The sequence below is a fragment of the Carassius carassius genome, chromosome 44 (assembly GCF_963082965.1).
Source record: "Carassius carassius chromosome 44, fCarCar2.1, whole genome shotgun sequence".
NCBI lineage: Eukaryota > Metazoa > Chordata > Actinopteri > Cypriniformes > Cyprinidae > Carassius > Carassius carassius.
In genome coordinates, this window is record NC_081798.1 from 17,326,659 (window position 1) to 17,345,184 (window position 18,526).

At 35.7% G+C, this 18,526-nt stretch overlaps 1 protein-coding gene across 3 annotated transcripts in view; it reads left to right on the forward strand.

The window, feature by feature from the left end:
* LOC132126335 (ephrin type-A receptor 8-like) overlaps positions 1-18,144 on the forward strand; it is an 88,365-nt gene extending 70,221 nt beyond the window's left edge. Inside the window, exons 4-17 of one of the 3 annotated variants that reach the window (XM_059537532.1) lie at positions 1,560-1,715; positions 2,356-2,820; positions 4,373-4,497; positions 5,289-5,451; positions 7,226-7,343; positions 8,602-8,669; positions 8,853-8,978; positions 9,440-9,625; positions 11,013-11,074; positions 11,203-11,412; positions 11,524-11,673; positions 13,740-13,930; positions 14,451-14,606; positions 17,378-18,144. In XM_059537532.1, the coding sequence (XP_059393515.1) occupies positions 1,560-1,715; positions 2,356-2,820; positions 4,373-4,497; positions 5,289-5,451; positions 7,226-7,343; positions 8,602-8,669; positions 8,853-8,978; positions 9,440-9,625; positions 11,013-11,074; positions 11,203-11,412; positions 11,524-11,673; positions 13,740-13,930; positions 14,451-14,606; positions 17,378-17,492 (2,291 nt within the window). In that variant the 3' untranslated portion in view covers positions 17,493-18,144. The remainder of the gene's footprint in view (positions 1-1,559; positions 1,716-2,355; positions 2,821-4,372; positions 4,498-5,288; positions 5,452-7,225; positions 7,344-8,601; positions 8,670-8,852; positions 8,979-9,439; positions 9,626-11,012; positions 11,075-11,202; positions 11,413-11,523; positions 11,674-13,739; positions 13,931-14,450; positions 14,607-17,377) is intronic. The other 2 variants (XM_059537533.1, XM_059537534.1) reach the window with 2 other exon arrangements.
* The last annotated feature ends 382 nt before the right edge of the window (positions 18,145-18,526 follow it).

An 18,526-nucleotide genomic window follows, 5' to 3' on the forward strand; every position in this document is an offset into this window, starting at 1 on the left:
TAAAATAGTCTAGTAAAAATATTTCTGTTTACTGTTTTGCTGTACTTTGGATCAAATAAATGCTGGCTTTGTGATCAGAAGAGATTTGACTGGTAGTGGATATTATAGGCAACTTTAATTCTTCTCTAATTTATAGCTTTTAATTGGCTTAGAAATCTATAACTGCTGGACAATAACAAATAATATATATATATATAGTACAGACCAAAAGTTTGGACACACCTTCTCATTCAAAGAGTTTTCTTTATTTTCATGACTATGAAAATTGTAGATTCACACTGAAGGCATCAAAACTATGAATTGTATATGGAATTATATACATAACAAAAAAGTGTGAAACAACTGAAAATATGTCATATTCTAGGTTCTTCAACGTAGCCACCTTTTGCTTTGATTACTGCTTTGCACACTCTTGGCATTCTCTTGATGAGCTTCAAGAGGTAGTCACCTGAAATGGTCTTCCAACAGTCTTGAAGGAGTTCCCCGAGAGATGCTTAGCACTTGTTGGCCCTTTTGCCTTCAGTCTGCGGTCCAGCTCACCCCTAAACCATCTCGATTGGGTTCAGGTCCGGTGACTGTGGAGGCCAGGTCATCTGGCGCAGCACCCCATCACTCTCCTTCTTGGTCAAATAGCCCTTGATGCCTTCAGTGTGACTCTACAATTTTCATAGTCATGAAAATAAAGAAAACTCTTTGAATGTGAAGGTGTGTCCAAACTTTTGGTCTGTACTGTATATGAAGAGTTCAGATGCAAAAGCCTCTAAGTGCCATCTGAAATTTTCATCTAATATTAGGATTTTTAGCAAGCTCTTATGCTTAGGTTGAGTCATTTTACTTTAAATAATAACTGAACATAAATATAGGAGCCTGATAAAAATCCTAATTTTAGATGAAAATTTCAGATGGCACTTAGAGGCTTTTGCATCTGAACTCTTCATATATACTGTTACACTGTTTTGTTCATATACTGTATTTATCACCTGCTGGAGATGACTTGGAAAAAACATATATTGTCGCAATGGTGAATGTCTTTGTGTTTCCATAAGTTTCAGTTCTTCTGTCAAAACAACTGTTTTCATACAGCGATAGCTGGGCGCTTTTGTCCATATTAGGAGTTTCCTGGAATGACCTTCTGCGCGAGAGCGCGCTCCGGCTTCGAGGATGAATGAAACACACACTGCATGAGTGTTTAGCGCTACGTTAAGTTCATCTCACCTTCTGGGTCCGAATAAAATATCAGGTCATGCGCTAGGAGACTATCCTGTCTCTTTATTATAAATCTTTATTTATTCACACCAGCTCTTGAAAACCTCTATGCGAACACATTTGACTGAAAAAGTGCGGGGAAGAAAATCCATGATATTAAAAGTGGGGGGGACACGTCCCCCGCGTAATCTACGCCCCTGACATTTTCATTCTGGAAGTGAACTAATCCTTTAAACCTGGAACAGAACATCTGTCTATTTAATTTTATGTTGACTTAAAAATATTTTAGGAATATCTAAGTGGCAAAAAAGCAGATTGTGCTGAGTTAAACTCTGTTTTTGTGTTTCTATTAGCATGTGAGGTGGGTTTCTACAAGCCCGTGGCAGGAGATCAGCTCTGTGGGAAATGTCCACTCCACAGTCACTCTGAGACAAGAGCAGCTCTAACCTGTCCCTGTGATGCCAACTTCTATCGTTCCTCTACAGATCCATCTTCTTCTCCCTGCACAAGTGAGTCTTCATGTTTGCAAATCATGAGATCAAGAAATCTTCAAACTTAAAATTTCTTTAGAGACCGTGGCCTAGAAAAGTATTTTAAAATCCATATTTGGATGCCGATACGTAATATACATAATATACATTTTATTTTTATTTCCTTTTATTCTATACTTTATTTAAATGTCTTATTATATAAATCATTTTGATCAGCATGCATGGTGAAATAAATTAAATTAAATTAAAAATATTCAAAAAAAATTAAGTAGAATTAAAAATATTTTTTTCTTATTTTTTGTTTTAATTAATACATTTTTAATTCATCTGTAATTTGTATTTTACATTAAAAATATGTGCTTGTGCAATCTGTAAAACAAACTGAAATATTTTGAAATCTAATTTAATCATAAAAGTTTTTTTTTTTTTTTTTTTTTTTACTGCTTTGAGATTCCAAATACCTTCTGTTTTTTTTTTTTTTACTTTTAATGAGTGGAAAAATTGTAAGGCAAGATTACTTGTTGAACCGGGGTCGTGTGGTAACTGAAGTGCAAATTCAATCATTCTCTTTTGATCAGCTAGCCCGATAACCACCAATTCCTTTAACCTCACTAATTAACCTATAATTAAGAACTGCCTAACTTCATCCTCCCCGCAGGACCTCCGTCAGCTCCGGTAAACATCATCTCATCTGTGAACGGCACCTCGGTCAGTCTGGAGTGGGGTTCACCTCTGGACACAGGAGGCCGCAGTGACATCATCTATGACGTCCTTTGTCAGAAGTGTGACAAAGTTGGGGCGCAGTGTGAGGACTGTCGGGTGGGTGCCGGAGGGGGTAACGGGGTGGGAAACAGCAATGGGGGTGATGCAGACACCAATGGAGCTGTTAGCGGGACAGTTGGAGGAGGAGGAATCATGAATGGACTGGTGGTGTCCCGGACAGGAGTGGCCCTGGTTCGCTTTATCCCTCAGCAGACAGGACTGACAGAACCATGGGTGACGGTGCTGAATCTCGCAGCTCACAGTAACTACACCTTCCGTATTGTTGCTCTAAATGGAGTCACACACCTGAGCAACGAGCCGCCACACTCTGTGACGGTCAATATCACCACAAACCAGGCAGGTAGGAGACTCTACTGGGTCATTAAAGTTTGATTCCATTAACTATTCGCATAATTCCTAAAACACTACTGCTTAAAAATCAAGGTCTTACTAGCCTATGAGGTCTAGTCTAGTCTAGGCTTTAGCTTACTTGCCTAGTCAAAACTTAACTGACTAGTCCATGATTTGTTTTGAAACTTGGTCAACCTCAGTCAAAGTTTTCTAAAAAGGTTGAAATAGGCCCCACCAGCTAGTAATCTAACTTATTAACCACCTAAACTAATTTGAACATGCTAATGACCATATTGACCAGTTTTAAATAGAATAGTCAATGTAATCTAACCAGGTTGATCTCAGCCAAACCAGCTAACGTAATCTAATTGATGAACCTCCTTTTTAGAACTACCTTAAATGACTAGTTCTGAACAGCTTTGTCAAAGTGGTCTTCCAGTCCTAACCAGGTTGACCTCCACTAAACCAGCTGTTAATCTAATTGAGCTAGCACCAAGACAAGTTTAAACTAGCCAAAGATCATGAGTAACCAGTTTTGAACAGCTTAGTCAAGGTTGTCTACCAGTTTTCAACAGTTTAGTTTAGGTACCAGTTTAGACATCAGGCCTAACAACATTGAACCTAAAGTAGTTTGAACCACCTAATTAGCATAAATAACTAGTTTTGAAACCATCTAAAAACAGCTAGAACCCATCTAAAGCTGGTATGAATAAACAGTTTTGAACTGCTTAGTCAAGGTTGTCTACCATTCCTAAGAAGGATGACCTATGGTCCTTCAGTAGTCTAGTCTAGCTGACTAACCTGTTGAAAAAACAAAAAAAAAACAAAAACAAAAAACAGCATATGCTAGTAGGTACTGTATGTTTTGAAGCATGTTAGCTGGTTTGAGCTGGTTTAAGCCTTAGCAACTATGCTCAGGACCAGGTCATTACCAGTTTATAACCAGCTCATGAACAACTAAGGACCAGCTTAAGTCAGCCAATCTCAGCTGCCATGCTTCAAAACAAACCTAACCAGCACATGCTGTTTTTTTTTTCACCTAACCACCTATAGTTTTAATCACCTAATAACTATAAATAGTACGTTTAAACAGTTTAGGTACCAGTTTAGGCATCAGCCCTAACCAGGTTGACCTCTGGCCATCAGCAAACTAGTCTAGCTGATCTGCTAATCCAAAACACATTCATCTTGACTCTACCAGCAAGTACACTTTCTAATCAACCACCTAAACTAGCTTCAACTAGCTAATAAAGATTTTAAAAAAGTGACGTGACATGACATGCAGCCAAGTATGGTGACCCATACTCAGAATTTGTGCTCTGCATTTTACCCATCCAAAGTGCACACACACAGCAGTGAACACACACACCATGAACACACACCCGGAGCAGTGGGCAGCCATTTATGCTGCGGCGCCCAGGGAGCAGTTGGGGGTTCGGTGCCTTGCTCAAGGGCACCTCAGTCGTGGTATTGAAGGTGGACCCCCCACCTACAATGCCTGCCGGCCCGAGACTCGAACTCGCAACCTCACTAAAGGGCCCTTCATGTCTTTGTTTTCACAGCTCCGTCTCAAGTGATGGCCATCCGACAAGAAAACGCCAGTCAGAACAGCGTCACTCTTTTCTGGCATGAACCAGCGCAGCCCAATGGAGTCATATTAGAATATGACATTAAATATTATGAAAAGGTAATTTCTTTATCGTTGTGATTACACTTCAGGTCCCAAAAGAGTGATATTTATTCATTAACTGAGAAGGTCTCATCACTGAATGGCTTAAATGCTTAATGAAGGTTCAAATTTTATAGACTAGCCTGGAGTCAAATATCTCAGTTTAACCACTTGGTTTATTGGCAGCTCAGGCTAATTGAAAGGAAATTACCAACCAATAGTGCTCTCAGACTGATTTGGCGAGATTATTTAAAGTGACATTGAAGGCAAACACAGAGAGCCCTGCCAAACACTGGAGGGAAGTTAATTGTTGCGTAAGCTGGGAGCTTTGCTGCCTAATGGTGAAAAAAGAGATCTCAGCTGTGACAGAGATTTAGTATACAGTGCCTAGTCAACAATGTCGCTATGTAAATGTGATTTACGTGCATTCCCTGTATGCCAAGCCGCTGCCCGTGTGCTGGATCCTGGGGAAGGGTGCTTAACAAAGACCACGCAGTGGTTTTTGATGGATATACGGCGCTGGCAGTCTCCTCAGGGGACAGAGGAGCATCAAAGGCTTTTTAACAAAGCGAAATGCTTCGGAGGGGATAGAGTTCACGGACGCAATGGGGTGAAGCAGAGAATGCTAACAGATTAGTGAGCACTTCAGTTTAATCGCTCCAATCCTCCAGCATGGGTCTCAAAACAATGATTTTGTCAGGTCCTGGTGTGAATTGTCCATTATTATCTATATTTATGGATTCAATGACCTTAAATAGAATCTTTATTTGAACATAACCACTCACTGACTTATCGGCCCGTTTTCACAGGACAATGAACAGCAAAGTTATGCTACGCTGAAGTCAAAGAACACTAGTGCTAAAGTGTCAGGTCTGAAGCCCGGCACGAGCTACATCTTCCAGATTCGGGCCAGAACCTCGGCTGGCTCTGGACGATTCAGCCAATCAGTGGAGATACAGACTGGTAAAGCAAGTGAGTGTTAAATTATTACTAGTGCCTAGTGCTACGGAAATGAATAATACTTAAATCATGTGTTCATGCTTTTATTAATTTTTTAAGTGATAATTGGATTTTCACCAGAGAGAGTAATGTTGTTAATGTGAACAAAACATAAGGAGAAAACAAAAGAACAAAAGTGTGTAATGTTTTTTTTTTTGTTCTTTTACACACACACACACACACACACACACACACACACACACACACACACACACACACACACATATATACAGTTTTGCTCATAAGATTATGTGCCCCTTGCAGAATATGCAAATATGTTAATAATTTTAAGTAAGAGGGATCATGAAATGTTTAATGTAATTTTTTATTTAGTACTCTCCTGAATAAGCTATTTCACATAACAGATGTTTATATGTTTACTCCACAAGACAAAATAATAACTGAATTTATAAAAAGGACCCCATTCAAAAGTTTTGAATCTTAATACTGTGTGTGGTTTCCTGGATGATCCACGGCTGTCTTTGTGTTTTGTGATAGTAGTTCATGAGTCCCTTGTTGGCTCTGAGCAGTTTGGTTTTCCAACATTTTCTACATATTTAAACCCTTTCCAAAAGTGACTGTATGATTTTGAGATCCATCTTTTCACATGGAGGACAACTGAGGGACTCATACATAACTATTATGTAAGGTGAAAACATTAACTAATGCTCAAAAAGGAAACACAATGCATTAAGAGACTGGGGGTGTAAACTTTTTGAATTGGAGTATTAAATAAACAATAACATTCAATTTTCATGATCCCTCTTATTTTACTAACATTGTTAACATTTAGCCTATTCTGCAAGGGGCATGTCAAATTATGAGCACGACTGTATATATATATATATATATATATATATATATATATATATATATATATATATATATATAATTTATGTTTTTCATTTATTCATTTAATAATTATTACGTTTAATATTTTTAATGCATAAACCTGACACATGAAAATGTAAAATAATGAGGTCGAAATAGTAATAAAAACTGAGTCAGTAAACAGAAAATAAAATGAAATACATTTAATTTAATTGTGTTACATTTAATCTCTTCTTAATCAGCATATATTTATAATTGTTATTTGTTTTTTGTACATATTTATATTTGTTTATGACTTTTATTTAAAATATATATTTTAATGTTTTTAATTTATTTATGTATATGTTAGTTAATTTTTAAAATTATAATTTAAAATCATGTCAAAATTGTGTTTAATATTTAATTCTTTAAAATATGATTTTAATATAAATATATTGCGTTCGCAGTGCAAAAGGTTGTGGGTTCGATTCCCAGGGAACACATGTTAGGTAAAAAATGTTAGCCTGATTGCACTGTAAGACGCTTTTAATTTTAATTTAATTTAATATTTAAAATGGTGGCATGAATATAAATTGGAAGAAGTGAGCTTTAATATAATGTCAGCGTTTTATTTATAATTTTATTATATGGTATATTTGTTTTAAGAACACTAGTATTTCTCATTAATCTCAAAGTGTCTCAAATCAGTGTCCTATATCAGACACCAAAAATGATTTGAAAAATACAAATGTGTACAGTATAGCTTCAGTTTGCATATTTGTGATGCACCGTATACTGATGGTTTCATATGCTGATTTCGTTTACACAAACATGCCAATTCTGTCCGAAAGTCTCCTGCAGTGAGAAAACTGGTGATGATTCAGAGTGTTTAATGACGCGTTTGTGTTGATATTTGGGTTCTGTTTTTCTTCACCAGCTCCCCTGCGAAATACCAACATGACGATTATCTGGTTCTGCATGGCTTCAGTAACGGGACTGGTGACATTTCTAGCCGTTGTCATCTGCAGAAAACGGCAAGAGGAGTACTTTGAATTGTCTGCATTCATTTTCCCTGCTTTATTCTGTTACATATGTTAAAGGGATAGTTCATCTAAAAATACATTCTCTCATCAGTTACTCATGCTCACGTCTTTCAAACCTGTATCACTGTATCACTGACTGAATGAGCTGAATTTTGAATTATTCTGAACTGAAGCAAAGGATTTATTAAAAATAAATAATAAATAAATAAATAAATAAATAAATATATATATATATATTAGACTCAAAAGAATGATTTATTCACAAATAAAACATCTCTAATGACTGCTTCAAGAAGAGTAGGGTGGATGTTTAGATTTTAGTTAAAATATTTTCTGTTGCCATTGCAGAAGTCATACAGGTTTAGAACAATATGAGTGTGAGTACAGTTGTCATTTTTGGGTGAATTGTTCATGTAAAAGAACATTCTTGCCAGCGTCCCATCCTGAAATGATCCCACTTAAACACCTCAATGACTTATTCTGTAATTATCTAAGAAAGGGGCTATTTTTAGGTATGTGTACACCCTGAACAGCATACCTCACAGTGGAAACTTGACTTAATTGATTTTGGACTAATAACACTGCAAAAATATCCTTAAGTCACATATAGCACAGAAATAAAAAAAAATCCCATTCATTTTCTCCATATAAAAAGAAGCTGCAAAATATCACAAAAATCCCGAAGCACTGTGAATGATCCAAAGTAATGCTTGCGTAAGTTTGAATATTTTGTTATAAAGTTCTAATGTATTTCATACATGCAATCTTATTCCCAATAGTTCAGTTTTATACCATTGTTTCTGATTTAATCATTTCTTTCATCATTTAAAATACTTTTTTGCTTCGAAACATATGATTCATCTCAGAGCTGCTTAATTTGGCTCATAACTTGAACTCTCTATTGAAGAAGTTTATGGAATCTCAGTGGAGAAAATGAATTTGAAAACACTGAAAAGTGGGTGGTTTCTGTTGCTCTGTTGCTTTTTGATGACCACAACTTAAAGTTTCGGTTATTATTATACTTTATAATCATTTACTTCAATGGACGGACACTTTCTCAGTTTGTTTGATATCTATAAGGCAGTGGATTAAGACACAGAAGATGTCTAGTATCCACATGTGAAGCAAAAATGTCTTGAAGTTCTTTGTTAATTAAACATCGAGTTAATTACATTTTTTTACATGCTTTATTATTAACATGTGGGTTGTAAATCACAAGGCTCTTTAAAAAAAACACTATTTCTGTTTCTTCTTCTGGTTTGCGTTACAGACGTTGTGGGTACAGCAAAGCTTTCCAGGATTCAGACGAGGAGAAAATGCACTACCAAAATGGCCATGGTACGAGAGACACACTTTTCCCCCATGATTTCTCTTTTAATGAATTTTAGGCAGGAAACTATTGCTTTTTTGGTCCAATATCTTGCTGTAGCTGCTGTCTGGGCCCTTCAGAGATTGTGGCTGTGACTGAAAATTGCTTTCATGCTGCAATATGTGACCAAATGCTAATTCTGTTTATTCTAGTATCATTTCCAGAAGCCAGATTTTATATTGATCCCCACACATATGAGGACCCCTGCCAGGCTGTCCACGAATTTGCCAGAGAAATTGAAGCGTCCAGGATCAAAATAGAGAAAATCATCGGTTCAGGTACAGCTGTCCTCTGTGATTGCGTGAAATACACCTGGGCATCTGGGGAATACGTGAGAAATGTTTGGAATAAGATCAACAGAATATAAAGTTCTGCTCAAAGAATATGCAAGATGCTTATCAATTTTATTTGAAAAGTGATGAAAAGCCATGGAAGAAAAATGTGTTACTTGAAATAAAATAAAGATTAACTGCAATAAAATACAGAATATAAAAAAATGCAGCTTCATCAGGGCAGTGCTAAAACAACAACATATTTTTACAATTTCCACGATTTGTTTCTTATTTAAAATATCTAAACATCTCGTGAGAACCAGTGTGTTTAAAAGTATCGTTTTGGTATCAATGTTAAAGCGGTCAGATAACATGAGTTTCATTGTGAAGGTTGAAAGTGTTCGAATGTAAACCCAGCACAAGTGGACACTGTCCAGTGTCTGATCTTCTTTTCTGGCACACTTCAGGAGAGTTTGGGGAAGTGTGTTACGGCCGGATGAAGCTCCCGGGGAAACGTGATATCCCAGTGGCTCTGAAGACTCTTAAAGCTGGCTACACCGAGAAACAGAGGAGAGATTTCCTGGGAGAAGCCAGCATCATGGCACAGTTCGATCATCCCAACGTCATCCACCTGGAGGGAGTTGTTACCCGCAGTGAGCACTTTACAAGACTATCAGTGAAGGGCACTTATTAATGGAAACTCTTTGAAACGCATTATTGTGTGCAAAAGTATTCTCCACATCTCAAACACATTATTTGATTTTGATTCTATTATTGAATAAAATATAAATAGATTTTTATAAGAATACAGGTTAACACTTTAGTATAGGGACCAATTCTCACTATTAAGTTCCTTATTAGCATGCCTATTATTAACATACAGTATTAGCTGTTTATTAGTGATTATAAAGCACATATTCTACGTGACCATTATTTTACATCCCTAATCATACCCAATACCTCAACTACCTTAACAACTTCCTTATTAAAAGTAATCGTTAATGGTTTGTTAATAGCAAGAATTGGACCTTAAAATAAAGTGTTACCAAAATATATAATACATTTTTTATACAAACTCAGTTTTTATTATTGATTAAATAAAAGTATCATTAGTACAAAAAATGAAGATGATGGGTTTTAAAATTGTGAAATAAATTATGAAAAAATATTTTATATAATTATATGAAATACAATTATTTAAAAAATAAATAATCTACAAATAATAATATACTATTTAGTAGTAATTCAATTTACGTTAAAAGCATATATTCTTTTTTATGACTTTGTATATATTTTAATATAAATTTTATGAGAATTATATATATTTATATATATATATATATGTATATATATATATATATATATATAAAATTCCTTTTATGAGATACAAATTTTGAATTCTGAATTCTTTAAATCAGTGTTGTATCTTTTTACCCTATTAGTTTCATGTGTCTTTTATATAAATAATGTGTATAAAAATTAAAAATAATATAATTTATAAGATATTAAATGCAACAGTATATCTCATTAATAGCTATTTTTATTTTTATTAAATTTTTTATTAATCATTGTTTTATTACATTTTCTTATTAGAATAAGATTTATATTACAATATTTTATGTGTTTGTGTGTTTAAGATATAAATTACATTTCTCCTGTGTCTGTGTGTGTGTGTGTGTGTGTGTATGTTTATATATATATATATATAATATTTTATGTATATTTATTCTCACAAACTCAAGCCAGTTTATCTGTCTGTATTAATTTATGTATGTATTTTGTAAGTAGTCTACCCCTTGAAGTTGATATAGACCACTTCATCTCACACTGGGGTCCTGATCACCCTGTCGAGGCTTATTTCACAATAACAATCTGATAAATGTACATCACTACTTCACCCAGTAAATAATTCACCCAGAGTTGGGTAAAAAGAAAAGAAAACCCACAGTTCTGTTTCTCTTCATTCACACTTGCATCACCTCTAGCATCTCTTGACAACTTTCTCTTGTTCTTTCCCCTGTTTTGGCATTCTCTACCAAGGCAAACCGGTGATGATCATCACAGAGTACATGGAGAACGGCTCTTTGGACTCTTTCCTGAGGGTGTGTAAACATGTTTGTGTTTGTTCTCATATATCTCTGTAGTTTCGCATTGCCTTGCTGAACCTCCCTGTGAACTGAAGCTAAACTTCACAGATCTCTCTTCCTCTTCCTGTTCCCCCCCAAAACAGAGACATGACGGTCAGTTCACCATCATTCAGCTGGTGGGGATTCTGCGTGGCATAGCAGCTGGCATGACATACTTGGCTGATCTGGGGTATGTCCACCGGGACTTGGCTGCCAGGAATGTTCTGGTCAACAGTAATCTGGTGTGCAAGATTTCAGACTTCGGTCTGTCACGCGTGCTGGAGGACGACCCTGATGCAGCCTACACCACCAGCGTGAGTTTACGAAACTGGGAGCATACTCTACAATGCCTGGTATTTTTCAGACATGCTTTGGTTGTGTTTTCTCCCTAATCTTTGTGGTTTTCTGTCTTCACTGGATTTTAGGGAGGGAAGATCCCGATTCGCTGGACGGCGCCGGAGGCCATCACATATCGGAAGTTCTCCTCCTCCAGTGACGTGTGGAGTTATGGAGTGGTGATGTGGGAAGTGACGTCATATGGAGAACGGCCATATTGGAACTTGACCAACAGAGATGTGGGTCTAAACTACACTATTGACTACATATATGTTCAGAATAATGCAGAGTTATTATAGTTACAAAATAAACATTAACTGAAATAAATAAACAAAACTATATAACTTTATATATAACTCTCTCTCTCACTATATATATAAAAATAAACATTATATGTATTACAGTTTTAAATTGAAATGTTTTAGACATAAAAAATACAAATAGTAAAATGGAAACTTTAAGCAAAAAAATGCAAACAATAACTAAAAATTCTAAATTTAAATTAAAATGTAAAAATAAAAAGTAATTAAACATAAAAGTAGCACATAAATTAATCTTACATTTTCAGAATCGTTGATTTTTTTATATTTTGACTACAATTTTGAAATCAATTTTTCTTTGTGACCAACTTTTTCTTTTCTCGAACAAAATAATATCCATTAAAATCCATTAATATCAAATAATATCCATTAACATCCATAACATCCAATAATTTCTAAAAAAATCTAAAAAAAAAGGTAAAAAAAGAAAAACAAATTATATTATATTCCTTGATTTAGTCCAAATATGTCAGAAGAAAAACATTGCCATGCACCAGTGGCACTAGGTTTAGCCTTGTAAATGTGTCTGTTGTACCTTCAGAGGTTACTATCTTAAGGAGGCTATGAATCCAAAATGTTTTTGCACATACAATTCTGAAATATTATTATTATTATTTATTAATTTTATGTGTATCCTGAGAGTCCTTGGGAGTTCCTCTCTAAGAGAGTACTTTGCGTAGGATGTGTGCGGTCCCACAAATCACAATCTTCTAAGCTTCAAAGGCACTTGGCTTCCCTGGGATCTGATCCAGATATCAGTGGAAACCTTTATCAATGCATCCCAGGACTCCTATCTCACGTGTTCTTGTGTTCCAGGATCTGTTGATGTTGATTCCCAGGCTTTTGTACTTGATGAGTTTGTTGTTTTCTTTTTCCACAACATAGTAGTCTACTGGCATCGTGACATCAATGAGCAAAAACATCTTGTCCTTTTTGTTATGGAAAATGATGGTTTGTCTGGTGGTTTGCACTGATGGTCAAATCGATAAATGCACCCTTTTCCCACATGATGGTACATTCGTTGGTGTTTACTGCTGGTTGTAGAACATTCTCATACCACTTGTCGGGAACTTCAACACCAAGTTCTTTGCAAATTCTCCAATGGATATAGCTTGCGACTGTTACCTCAGTTACTCTACATGTTCAAAATCTACCGTCGACCTGCAGGTTGAGGATCTTGTGTTGATGGTGTCTGGTGTTAAATGCTTGATGGGCAGGCTCTGCATTTCTCCTTTCAGGCCAGAACTTTGGAGCCCAGCTAGACTGTATTACAATATTAAAATAAGAACTGATTCAAAATATTAATAAAAACAAAAATAGCATCTCAATTATTCTAAAATAAAACTTAATTAACAGCAAAAAAAAAAATATGAGTATTTTTACATTATCATACTTTTTTTAATATTTAAACTAAAATGCTATTTCTATTTTATTCAGCTGTTCTGAGTTCAAAACCTGACTTGAGGACCTTTCCCGATCCCGGAAAGGGATCTCTCTCACTTTGCTTCCTGTCAGCTCTTTTCTGTCCTATCGTAATAAAGGCAAAAAAATAAAAAATAAAAATAATCATAATAGTAATTAAAAGCATGTATTGCATGAAACTGTATTTCCAGTGTGATCCAGAAGTAATATCAGCTGCAATTTATTGCATTTTGTCTAATACCATTTAAGACATGTAGACTAATATTTGATCAAACAAATACACACCTTTTAAATGAAATGAGCATAATGTGATCATGTCATAACAATGTAATATACTGCTCTTTGTTAATTATTGATCATTGCACAATACAGAATAAAAATATAAAAATATTTTTAAATAGGTATGTAGTATGTAGTGTACTTTGTACTGTGCAGCAAGCAGTGTAGTAATTCCATTCCAGACATAGCGGAACATCAGCCATAGTGGAATTATTTTGGCAAGACAAACAGACAAATCAGTGCAATTCCCCAACTTTTAATTCAGTCTGATTGTTTTTCTGCAGGTGATCAAGTCTGTAGAGGAGGGCTACCGGCTCCCGGCCCCCATGGGCTGCCCTGGTGCCCTCCACACCCTAATGCTGGACTGCTGGCAGAAAGACCGCAACGAAAGGCCCAGATTCTGCCAGATCGTCACGGTCCTGGACAAACTGATCCGGAACCCCGAGAACCTCAAGTCAATGGACACATTATGCAGGTGAGCGGCCAGCAATCGATACGCCGCCTTCAGAGGGATTTACCCGACAAATGCACTTTGTCTGCGTAAGATACGATCCGTTTTGAAAGTCTTGCAAAGTTGACGAGAAAGTTTTATCTGAGTGGCTGGGAATAAGGCGGGCCGCTTTAAGACGCAAGTGTAGATTTTCCAATAAGCTCATCTAAAATAGATGTGTTCGCTGTTAAATAAAAGACCTCTGCGGTATATTGACATTGATCTGCCAAGAACCGAAAAAGAACGCTTCTGCTTTCACAATTGGACTTGTATAAATTGCTCAGCTCGGAGCGCATGTCCTGTCAAGTTGCCGGTGCATATCCAGATGTGCTGATGGGAAGAAATAGGGCTTTCATCCCTTTATTAATCTACCCAAACCGGCCAAATCTACAGCCCCCCCCCCAACTCCAATCATTTTAACTCATATTGATTTTCTGCCCATGCTCGCCGCATTTCAAAAGTACATCTCGTACGCGCCTCCTCACTGCCCCTGCTCTCATTTCAGACTAAACAGTCCTTTGATGAACAGAAGTATTCCTGATTTCACCAGCTGCAGATCTGTGGACGAGTGGTTGGACACCATTAAGATGGGCCGTTATAAGGACCACTTTGCCGCAGGGGGGTATCTAACTCTAGGACATGTGATGAGCATGAAACAACAGTGAGTTGATTGAGTTCTTACTCTGTAACACGATGGACCGCTTTAGATTGCTAATGCAGAAATGAAGCCTTTGAGATGCATCATCACTGGGTTCCAGCTGGCTACATGGAATTTAGCGGAGAGGTAGCTATTTATTGTCACCTCCTAAAGTCAGCATTAGATGCAGTTTCAGGACTGTGTGTCCATTGTCTGTCCAATGGGTCAGTCAATGCTATACCTGTCGGTCCAGTTTTAGTGAATTTGTAGACATTGCAGCCTTCAATCAAAAGTTTTAATGGCTAATTTCACGTTCTCAGACCTCTGCTGTTGATTTGATTTGTTTCAGAGATAAACATTTACTATATATTCTAAGTCCAAACTCATATGGAGTCATTTCTTCCTACTTTTTCACTATATGCCAAGTCTTCTAAAGCCATTTGACAGGTTAATGTAAAGGAAAAAAAAGCTTGGTAAATCATAGTGTTGATACTGTGATCTAATACTAAATTAAAGTAATATATTTTAAAATATTAGATGAAAACTTTAACCTAATTAAAAATGGAAATAAAAAGTTAAATGGAATATAGAAATGTTGCCTTGCCAACTAATTGAAAATAGTTAAGAATAAAGTTGAAATATTGAAAAATTAAGGCTACAACTGACATGTAGTAAAGACAAACTAAAAATAAAATGAAAACTGAAAATAATGCTAAAATCGAATTCAAAATATTAACCTAATATGAACAATTTATAAATTACTACAATAGCATTCAAATAATACTAAAATAGTACTGTTTAATGAATTAATTGAAAGCAGTTTTGTGGTCTTTTAGGGCTATTTTTTCGTACTTTCTCCATTTTTTCTTAAAGGGATAGTTCACCCAAATCTGAAAATTCTGTCATTAATTTCTCACCCTCATGTCATTCCAAACCCGTAAGACCTTCGTTCATCTTCTGAACACAAATTAAGATATTTTTGATGAATTCCGAGAGCACTCTGACCCTTTACATAAATAAATTAAATTAAATTAATTTATGCATTAAGCAGACACTTTTTTCCAAAGCGACTTACAGTGCATTCAGGTTAACATTTTTTACCTAACATGAGTTCCCTGGGAATCGAACCCACAACCTTTTGCGCTGCTAAAGCAATGCTCAACCAGTGGTTCAACCGTAATTTTCTGAAGCTAAAAGAATACTTTAAATAAGTAATTTATACTTTAAATATTTTAAATAACTTTAATCTATAATTCTTGTACTCCTCGTTACTCCTCAATGTATGCAACATATGTACACATATACATTGTTTATTGATTGATCTGAACGTAAACTATGTATAGTGTATTTGCATACATATGTTTCATATGTTGTTTACGTATGTGATACTCTCCAAAATGGCACTACAGGGTGACACGGAGGAGACAAATTGTTGAATAAAGTTGTTATTTTGTTTTCTGTGTGCACAAAGCATTCTTGTAGCTTAGTGAAATTATTTTTGAACCACTGATGTCACATGGATTATTTTAACGACCTCCTTGCTACGTTTCTGAGCCTTGATCGTGTTTGGTCTGTGCCGTCTATGGGATGGAGGGTCAGAGAGGTCTCAGAATGCATCAAAAATATCTTAATTTGTGTTCAGAAGATGAACAAAGGTCTTACAGGTTTGGAACGACATGACGTTCAGTAATTAATGACAGAAATTTTATTTTTGGGTGAACTATCCCTTTAACCAGGCAATGTGTCTTTGCCATCCCAGTGGTCAATTTTGAATCAAATGCTCTGTTTTGCTCAGCAAAATGCAACTAGCTCATGATTCTTTATTAGATGTGGTCATAAAATCATCCATAATGTCTTCAGGGTTTATGTTGTGTATAAAACATTCTTCCTTGACCAGCTGCGACTGTGCTGTTTGCAAATCATTTGTTTGTTTCAAAGGTTTTTAATTAATCTTTTAACATAAAAAGCTTATAATTGGAGCGGCACAGTTAATTGCATAATTAATCATGTTTATGGTTACAATGGCCGTGATTAACTAATCTTGAAAAGGGTCAATTACTGCAATAGAAAGGTTTGTGTAGCATTTAACGAATCGTTCCAGTAACTTTGGACGATTGTGGAAGCCATGGGATAAATTTAAAAATAAAAATAAAAATAAAATAATAGGTAATTTGGGATTTTTTGTTCCACAGTTTTTTTCTTACATTTCCTAGTTAGTCAGAATTGCATTATAAACTCAGAATTGTGCAATATAAACTCACAGTTCTGAGAAAAAAGTCTTTTAATAATAAAAATCAGAAGTAGAATCAGAATTCAGGTTAAAAAAAAAAATTCTTTATCTCATAATTATTATTTTATATCTGTAGTTAATTACCTTTTAAGTTTTTACATTTCTATTTTTTTGCATTTCTTGTTTTCAGAATTGGAAGGAAATAAGTCAGAATTGTTAGATAAAAAGTAGCAAATATCTCTTTTATGTTTTATTCTGTGGCAAATAATAATAATAATAAATTGTATGTATATATATATATATATATATATATATATATATATCCTTTTTTTGTGGTGGAAATAGGCTTCAATAATGAACTCATATTTCTGCTTAAAATTTGTCTGTAGCCCACAAATAATTAGTGTGTTTTAAGTTTACTGAACACACTCCTCAACTCGTATTGGATGTTTACATTCAAAATACATTTCATGAATCAGATATAATAATCAAAATTATGAGGGAAACAAACCAGACTCTCCAACACCAGCATCTAATCACATTTCTTTGTCCACTTGTGTCTCAGTGACATCCAGAGGTTGGGAGTCACATTAATGGGCCATCAGAAGAAAATCATGACCAGCGTCCAGATGATGAGAGCCCAGGTACTGAACCAGAGCGTGCCGTCGGTGCACATATAATCACGGACCTCGCCAGAACACAAGTACATATCGATCTGATACATGTTTGGGTCTTGTGTATGTACTCCAAACGACTGTCCCTTCCTAAGCGAAAGCTGACATGGACTATTGTTACTGGGATAAGGATGGAGTTTTTCTTCTTCGGCGGGACTTTCTGCAATTATCTCTTTTACTTTCTTTTGTAAATGTTTGGACTGCCTTAAATGACACATTATTTAAATGTTGTACATGGATAAAGATTTTATGAATTATAGAGTCATGAATATGTAAAGAGTGGACCTAGTCATGAATATTAAAAAGATGGAAATGAATATGCATAGTGTATAATTTTCGTCACACCCACCGCAGCAGCACAACGGCATGGATGAAACTTCACGAGTGCCTCAAGTGCTGAGACACGACGCTGAATAAAAGACGAAATTCAAGACGAAACAATGAGACGCCACAGGAGAATGCGTGTTAAGCTACAAGCATATAATCTACGACGAACCGAGACCCTCAAGAGGAAACATTTGGGCTCCTGACAAAAGCTGCAGAGCGCACAAGAATACGGACAAACGCTGAATTAGTCTCTGTTTTGTCTCTGTGGTCATAAAATGGGAAAGAGGCAATTATGTATGTCATGTGTTTGATTAAACACTCTGAAACTCAACCTGCTGTTATTTATTGCGTGCAGAATGGCGCCGGATCCCTCTGGAAATGGGAGGAATAAATATGTGCAAATGTTGGTCTGCGGGAAACCAGAAATACTTTTAACTTTTCCTTAGTCTTGAAATCTGTCTGAAATGGAATCTGTGTCGCTGGATTCAGAGTTCAGGCCACTTTTAAAATATTTATTGGTAAGAAAATCATTGAGTATTCTCAGTGTTTGGGGTGTTTTATATCAAATAAATCATTGGTTTTGCTAAAACGTAGAAATTAAAGATACGGTAATGAACTTGTGTCGTGCTAAAAGGCATATTGCACATAATTGTGTGGATGTTGAAATAGTGGGACTAACTAATTAAAGTCAGCATGAAATCAAAACTGACCCT